Raw genomic sequence first — 8,700 nt, 5'->3', positions numbered from 1 at the left:
CTTTCCTGGGATTATTTGGTCATGTTTTTATCATAATCAGATTCATGGGATTACCAGTTCCCGTCTGGGTTGTTAGTTTCTTGTCAATTAATTACACCCTGTGTCATTTAATTTCTTCCGGCGATTGAGGGCCAGCTGCTCAATTCCACACTTTCTCCCTACTCGCGTGCTACGGAAGCAGATGTTATCAGCTCCACCTATGCCTTTTAAGCCTAGAGATCTTTCCCGAAACCAAGGTGCAAAACGCCACCCTTCCCACCCCACCGAAGCCACCTGGGTTGGGGGCGGGGGGAGAAGCAGATCCAAGGAGCGTCCAGCCCCAGGCATCCTCCCCGTCCCCCCCAACCTGCCCCAGGGTCCCCCCCAGCTCATCCCCGCCACGAGTCGCCGAACCCCCCGGCGGAGGCAGCAGTGTGGGGGTGCCCCCCCCCCTCTTCCCCATAGCCTCCGTCCCCCGGCAGCACGATGTCAGCTCCCTCCACCCCCTCCTGTTTAACCTTCTCGAGCTGGCGCTAGGCTAAAGCAACGTGGCGTGCCCGCCGGTGTCGTCGTGGTCCACGCTGTTGAGAATGGCCGTCTGGTCTTCGGGGAGCTGCCGGTGGCAGAGGTCGTCCTTCAGCGCCGAGAGGCGGGCAAAGGGGTCCTGACGAGGGTGTCTCTTCTTCTTGCGGAGGCAGACAGCTTCGTCAGGCCACAGTACCTGAGAGCTGGGAAGCTGCTGAACCTGGGAGGCAGAGCCGTCTGCAGGGGGAGAGAAGGCAGATGGGGCCGCTTGGCGAGAGGGGAGAGCACTGCGCGTCGGGGGAGATCAAATTAACGCTCAAAAATCAAATCCGAAACAGATCACTAGAGATGGGAGAGGCACGCAAGGGGTAACTCCCTTTGGAGCAGGGGAGGGACAGCCATCCCTTCGGGGGGACAAGTGGTGAGGGCAGCATCCCGCCACGGGCTTGGAGACCCCCCCGGTGCTGAGGCTGGCAGGGACGTGCCCGAGCTCTGCCCACGGTGGGACAGAGGGGATGCTCTTGGGGACCGCAGGGTCCTCACACTCACTGGGTTGTTTTCTGGATTTCGAGGAGCCCTTGGATGACTTTTTGGGCTTCTTTATCCGCTGGTATTTCAGTGCTTCGAGCCTCTCAGGTGCAGCAGCGTCCCCGGACGGAGATGGACGTTTTCTAGGAAGGAAAAGCAGACAGGCGCCATCAGCGGCTCTCAGCCACACTTGGGACTCTGGACGTCCCCAGTGAGGGATTGGTCGACCCCAGCCAGCTCTGCCATGGAAAAGGAAAAGGTGAGAAACCCAGGGCCGAGGGATCGGGGCCAGCCAGGCATGCCGGAGCGCAGGGTGGAGGAAGCGAGGCGCCCGCACGTGCTGCTCTGCGGGGTCCCCGCCGTCCCCCTGCGCCTCCTCCACATCGCCGAGCAGTGCCACCGGTCCCACCGGCCACGTCCAACGCCCACCCGGCAAGAGAGCCGCCGGCACCCCAGCTCACCTGCCTGCCATGCCAGCACCGCTAAACAAAAAAAGGACGGGGCAGATCCTATGTCCGATAAGGCATTTCTGGGAAGTGGTGGGAAACCCCTTGGGATGGAAAGAGAGGAAGAGACAGGCAGAAGCGGCACAGCAGCATCGACACGGGCACCATGAGCCACCTGGGGTGGACAACACCGGCACCACAAGCACCAGGGAGGCAGGATCCTGCCCACCCTGCTCCCACAGCCAAAAAAACCAGGGGCCACACGACAGACAGGGACACGAAGGGCACACGCCGACACAGCCGGGAGCAGTACCTCGTACCCAGGTCCCTGCTATAGGCGACAATAGAAACGCAACAGCATGGGAGCATCTACTCCGTTCACACCAAGCGGCTGGGAGCTGGGTTTTCCTGCCCTGTGGTACAGGACATTGAAATGAAAACACTGACAAGGTTCGATTGTGAGGGACAAGGAGGGGGTTTGCAAAGGGGTCTTTCCTGCAGGACAGCCAGCAGTTGTAAGCACTACTTTTCCAGCTTTAGCCCCTGAGTAACTCTTCTACAAGAATCAGCTCATGGTTAAGCGGTCTCCCCTTTGCAAAGGGATTTTTTTAGTTGGGTTTTTTTTTTTTTTTCTGTTTTCTTCACTGTACCTGTTTTTCCAATCCAAGGGCTGGAAAGCATGACTGCTGTAGGGAACAGAGGAAAACCTTTTCCTTAGGACAGCGGTCATCCAGCTCTCATCTATAACACATCACAGCATCCCCCCCTCTTGCTGCTTTCTCATTTCCTTCCCTCTCTCCATTTTACATTCACAACCCTCTAAGTTGCACCAACGCTTAATGCCACAGAAGGCTGAGGCTGCAGGTAACGACCTGGGATCAAGCCAAGTCGCCATCAAGCAACCTGCATACGAGGCATCCAGAGGCGACAGAAGAAGCACCCACAAAGCACCTTTCATTGCAATAAAGCCAACGCTCGAAGCCAGGCTCCAGAGAGGATGGATTTAAACCAGCACACCTCTAACAAGCCTGTCCTACCCTTCAAAGGAGGAGATGACGCTCTTCTGCTCTCACAACTTGGTCACCAAAGGTCAGCGACCCAACCTTTTCAAAACAGCCACGGAGGGAACAGCGCTCATGGCAGCTCCTGCATTTTCAGGCGTCTGTGACTGGGGCAGGGATCAGCCATGGGCTCCTCACAAGGCACCAGGATGGGCAGGCAGAGGAGCCGCCTCAGCTGGCTGCAAGGAGGCAGCACCAGTGCATTCAGACCCCTGCTTTCACCCAAGAGCCGTGGATGAAGTCAGCCCGGTCTGTCAGTAAGCTGCAACCCACCGAGCACTGCAAAACCCCCGAGGGTGCTGACAGGAGCAGCAGTGAACGGGCGAGCACACGGGCACAGAGCCCCAGCATATCCACCGAGGGTCAGTTTGGAGCTTCTCCTCTCCCCTGGGTTTCAGGTGGAGCCTCACCGGCCCTGAAGACACCCTGCAGGCTTTCCCCTGCAAGTCCCCACATGTGCCACCGCTGCAGAGCGCGGCATGACAGCAACGCTCCACTCTGCGATCCCAAGCGGCTGCTGGAGCAGCGATACTTCAGCTGGAGTGGCACAGGCGAAGAGCTCCTGAGGGATTCTTCCCCTTGGGAAGCAGAAAGGGATGTTTTTGAAGACGTCTGTGATTGCGAAGCTTCTCAGTTCTGCTAGCAGCGTTGGAGAGCACCATGAAAAGCGCAATGTGAATTGATGAAGCAGCTGGGGCACAGCAGATGCAACAGAAGCCCAAACACTGGGTATAGAAAAGCCCCTTTTCATGTTTCCCATCGCAACAGAGACATCAAGGCGCGGATGCTCCTGGAGAGGCTCTGTTCCAGCTCTCAGCAGAGCAGCACATCAGCTGAAGATGAAGCAACTCGTTAGACAAGCTGGTAGTCCTGCTGGCTGGATCCAAGCGAGAGCTTTCCCCGTAGGAAAGATGACATTTACACACCCATACGGTCGCAGTGCTTGAACGCCTTCTTTCCCAGTACAACCAGCCTCTCATGAGAAATGCTGCGAGCGGCGGCTCCCAGTTCTGTTGGGGCGCTGCCCACTGAGCTCCACCACCTCCACCACGCTGCACCCTGTGCACACAGCGGCTCAGAGAATGACCCCAGCGCCCCAGAGGGGCCAGCAGCATGGCACCTCCCTGCAGTCATTCCCACTTGAATGGTCAATAGCAGACTCTTCCCCATTTACATCCACCATTCTGTGATTTGTGCAACAGTTAACATCCATGCAGGTGCTTGGCTAACGGTGACCTCAGCTGCTCCAGCCCCAGTCCATCTCCCACAGAGCTCACGTGTGCCAAGCCCTGGACATCAGCAAGCTCGGTGATCCTGCCACCGTCCTGCCCGTCGGCATCTGCCTTCCACCGCCTGTTTCCACCACCCAGATGACTTTGCTAATATTAAAGTTCAACTTGTAGAAGGCTCTTACTCTTTCCATATTTTTTTTTCTTCTAAGACGATGCTACTGTGGCATGTTGACAAAATTAGACAGATTTACACAAGGGATTATGAGGAAATTGCCTGAAGCTCATTTCCACGAGTTCTCCGTAATTGGACTTGTATTTATACACACATACATAAACAGCAAGCGCACTGAACCCATGTGTCACCATAAATACTGTCTGACCTCTGGCAAGGAAGAGATACAGAGGAGGATGAAACGATGCTACTCACCAGCCAAATTTTATCTGCTCTACCCACCCTTTATTTCTTCACAGGATTCCAATTCTTTCAAATTAATTTTCATTTTAAGCTCAGCCAAAAGCCTCTTCCTGCCCCCAGAGTTAGCATTTTGGGCAGCTGCCCGTACACGACAGAGAGCTTGAACACCAACAGACGAGAGGTTCAGGGAGGTGGGTGAACTTCTAGAGACTTCAGTGTAGAGCCAAGCAAAGGAGCTTCAAGAAGCGCACATGAATTCCTGACGCAAGCCTCCTGCAAGGTGCCACAAACACCCGGAGCAGTAGTTTTCCTCAAATCTTCAAAGGACAACCCTTCTGAACGAGCAAGGCTCTGAGCTGCGCAGAGAGAGGTGTACTGGAAAGGATGCAAGGGTACTGGGGGACCTCAGAGAGTCCCAGGATAGGAGGTAAGCAGGAGGGGAGAAGAGCTACGCAACCCAACAGGCATCTCAGCTGCTCTTCTTCAAACGTCTTTCCATGTACAAAGCAAAGATGTAAGGGAGAAGGCCCATGAGATCATCACTAACCTCTTCCCACCCAAAAGGGGGAATCCACATAAAGGAAAGGTCCAGGAGATTCAAGGGCACAATACACGTCTTTCACCTCGTGGAGGTCTCAACACACATTCCCTGCCTCCTCCCCTCTTTGGGTCAAGCCACACTGACATCCAGGAATAGTTTGGACATGTTAGAGCATCCACTTGGACCAGTCAGAGCATCCACTTGGACCAGTCAGAGCATCCACTTGGACCAGTGCCCCCCATGTCTCAGCCACCGTGCCCTTCAGCCCTTCATCTTCCTCAGATGAAGAGCTCAATTTGCCTACACGAGGCTCCATCCCAGGCTCAAGTCCTGTGTGGTCCCATGAGATGTCCTCCAAGTTGGAATTCCCCCTCCGCTCTGAGACAGCGCTGGCTGCTGCCTCCATCCCAGCATGCCATCGCGCATCGCTTGAGATCCTTCAGCGCGAGAGGTGCTCGAGAAACACAGCGGTGACGGCCCCTTGCCCCAGAGCTGCTGCTGCTGCCAAGGCACCATAACGAGGGAGGCAGGGGCTGGTCACAGCAGAAGCACACCAGAGAAGGGGGTCCCTTCTACAGGTCTGCAGACACCACAACTCATCTACACAACAGACTTCACCATGCTGACGAGAGAGGAGCGGGGCGGAGAGAGGGCGAGGGAAAAGGGGCCGGACTGGAGAGGAAGAGGGGGATACAGTCACGGGGAAGGGGAGGGGGAAAGAGGAAGAGAAATGAAAACCAGGAGTAAGAAAATATATAAGTAAATCAAAGAGACTGAAAAGAAAAAAATAATAATAATTAAGAAAGAAAAGAAAAACGCACTCAGACAAGCGGACTCACAACTTCTCCAAGCGGGAGGAGGCATGAAACACATGCAGAGGATCAGCACATGGACAGTCTTTAAAGGGGAACCTGTTTTCTTTCAAGCGGGGAGCGAGGGGTGCTCCTCCTCCCGCACGCCTGGCGCCGACATCCCTTCGTCACCCAACGCTACGCCGCAGCCAAGCACCCGACCTCCCGGCATCGGCAGCGCTGCCCCGGCAAGGGGGGGCCGGGGGGGCCACGCAGGGCAGGCTGCGGTGCCGAGGGACGGGGGAGCTTGGTGCCTTGTCTGTGGTTTTTGGGTTTCCCTCTGCAGGGAGACGACAGCCTCCTCTTCCCAGTGAGGAAACGCATCGCTGCGCGCCGCATCCAAAGAGAAGGAGATGGGAAAACTGCTCGTGCCGACTCAGGAACGGCACTGGTTAAGCCTGCCCGTCGGTAAAAGCTCCCTGACCTTCAGCCAGCAAAAGCCGCTGTGCTGCAACCGCCACCGAGCCCCGCAAACTGCCTCTCCCTCTCCTCCTCTCAGTTTTTATTACTGCAGCACAGAAATCTGGCTGGCCTGGTATAAAATCCCTGTGCTCTGCACGCACTGACAATTTTATGACCCCGCATCATCAAGAAATTACTTGGCTGGGCTCTTTACAGGATTTCTCGCTTATTAAAGTGAGATTTATTCTTCTAGCTTCCCCTTTTTGGGGATGACGACTCTGGAGTCGCTTGGGCAACTCCCACCCCAAGCAGCATCTCTGAGTAGGGCGCACGGCTGCTCCTCAGCAAGCGTTCTGCTGGGCAACATGATCCTGCTCCTGAAGCCCCCATCAGCCCCCGACACCCAGCACCGGATCAGGAGCCAGCCAGGATCTGTGCAAGAGCCACACCGAACTCGGGTGTGAGCCTGGACTCGCCTCTGCTGTTCTAAAGCCACGTTCACTCGTGTCCCTGAACACTCCCGGAGCAGGGAAGCGCCACAGAAAAAGAATAAAGAGCCACATCCTCAGTGAGGCTTCCCTGTTTCTCCAGAAGTCTGGCACAGCCCAGACCTCCCCTAGGCTTGGTGCTAGCTTTGCTCCTCGTGGGACGCTTTGCTCCTCATGGGACACCCTGCCCTGGGATCAGCAGGGAAAACCAGAAGGTGATGGCCAAGCACCCAAGAGCTTTGGAGGCTGCAAGGCTTGAACCGGAGGGGTTTTGCCATGCCAAGAGGATGGCTCCTCCATGGAGCACACATCCTGCACCTGCTCCCAGCACCGGGACCCAACACTCCTTCCTCACCTCTCCTGCTCTCCCCACCCCAGAACAACCCTCCAGGTCAGGTGGAGGAATTCGCTTTCTCCTGGAAATATCCACCTGGTTTCTCTAGGCATCCTATCCCTCTCTCGTGAGGCTCTTTTCCAGTCCAGCAAGGCTCCTCGGGCTGCTAGGAAAGCATCAGCCAGGACTTCGACTCTTCCCGTCCAAGGCAGCAAAGCTTCAGTTTTTGTAAGACCTGTCCTAAGGAAGCTTGGGCATGGCCAGGCCCTGGAACAGTCGCATCTGCAATCCCACCTCTCCCTTCATAACCAGCCTGGCTGACATTCCCTGGGGTTGGGAACGATTTATCCCGTTAGGCTTTAGCAGTTTTAGTGAGATTCTCTGCTTCTAAGGTCCGAAAACCATCTCCCGATTACCTCACCTCAGTTCTAGGGATGCCTATGGCTCCATCTAGGAAACCAGCCCCGTGAAGGCAGCTCAACAGGTATTTTCTTGGGAGACTCTTCCAAGATCTGCTTAGGGCTGTTTAATTACAGCTAGGTCAGAAGAAGTCTTAAAAGATTTCTCCAAGGAGTATTTCAGAGGTGGGGCGGCACGGTTTGCTATGACTACACTTGTGATGGGAATGATAAAACATCTCACTGGCAGCCTGGAACCGTAGTTACGCTGCTGCCATCCATGGCATCCCACCCTGAGAGACAGACTTCTCCTGTTTTCCGTGACTGAGGAGAGTTGGGAAAAAGAAAACAGATCCAGGTACTGATGGGAACAAAATTCTCCACGGCCTGGACTGCAATCGGGGACTGACTTTCAGAGCCCCACTCCAAGCTGGTTGCTCCAGATGTGGCTGTTCTACCTGGCTCCAGGAGGTGGCCATGAGCTCCTCCTGGTTCAGATCATCTGGGACAACCCCACCTCCACACATACCTCCCTAACACCACGCAAGCCCTGCCAGGGCCGAGGGTGCCACGTGTCACCGTCCCCCAGGGAAGGGTGGCCACGGGGAGACCGCAGCTTGGCTCATCCCAAATCCCAACGCGAAGGCACGGCTGCCACCACCGGGCTTCTCCAGCCCCACCGCCTCCCCGAAGGCAAGGGAGCAGCGGCGTGCTGCTGGGAGGGGAAACCCAAAAGCCACAGAGACTGTGCGTCCAGAGGTGTTTCCTAGTGTTTTCGGATTCCTTATTCCCCTTTAAAGGAAGAGATGGTATTGGAAAAGCCCCTTCCATGTCCCCTCTCATGCCCCGCTCCCGGCCACCCTCCACAGCACCCACACCATCCTTTCGGACATGGATCACCCTTACCTATTGAGCTGAGGAGAAGCTTGTCTCGACAACACTGCCCAGATAGCTGAGATTAATCAAAAACAAAGCAGTTATCAACACCCGCAAGGAGCCGAGCTCCGCAACACATCAGCACGTCAACAACTCCAAAGGAAAAAGGAGGGAAAGAAACCAAACCAAAACACAAACGAAACGAGGCTGGAGAAGAAAGGGGGAAAGAAACAGAAGAGAAAGGAAAAGAAGAAACGAAAACAATAATCAACAAAGCAAATGGAGACACTGCATAAAAGCACGGACAACAGTGCTGCTCTAACACAAATCTCTCCTGGAGCTGGGTCTCCTCGGGGTGCCCCAGCTAGGAGACATGGACCTACGTCTACGTGCTTAATTGCCTCGCTCCGTAGCTGTGTTTTCCAGAGGCACACACACGTCCTTTCAGGCTCATCCAGCTCCTCTCCCTCCCCATCCTCTCCCCTGAGCCCTCCTTCCTTCCCCCTGCGCACCCCAGCCGTGCCGTGCCGGAGGGGTTTTCTATGGCCATAACGCTTCCAGGTACCAGAGGGAGGGAGTGAAATGCGGAGGGCACTGCGGGGTGAAACGCTGCCTCCCCCCTCC

At 55.7% G+C, this 8,700-nt stretch overlaps 1 protein-coding gene across 1 annotated transcript in view; it reads right to left on the bottom strand.

Moving 5' to 3' along the window:
• Positions 1–392: 392 nt before the first annotated feature.
• The window catches only part of IGSF9B (immunoglobulin superfamily member 9B), a 39,720-nt gene continuing 31,412 nt past the window's right edge, over positions 393–8,700 (bottom strand). The window contains 2 exon segments of the mRNA XM_055819428.1: positions 393–741; positions 1,054–1,175. Of these exon segments, the coding sequence (XP_055675403.1) occupies positions 518–741; positions 1,054–1,175 (346 nt within the window). The 3' untranslated portion in view covers positions 393–517.

This window comes from Falco peregrinus, chromosome 15 (assembly GCF_023634155.1).
Source record: "Falco peregrinus isolate bFalPer1 chromosome 15, bFalPer1.pri, whole genome shotgun sequence".
In the NCBI taxonomy this organism is placed as follows: domain Eukaryota; kingdom Metazoa; phylum Chordata; class Aves; order Falconiformes; family Falconidae; genus Falco; species Falco peregrinus.
Note: the sequence above shows the minus strand (reverse complement) of the source record. Positions and strands in the feature narration are given on the sequence as shown.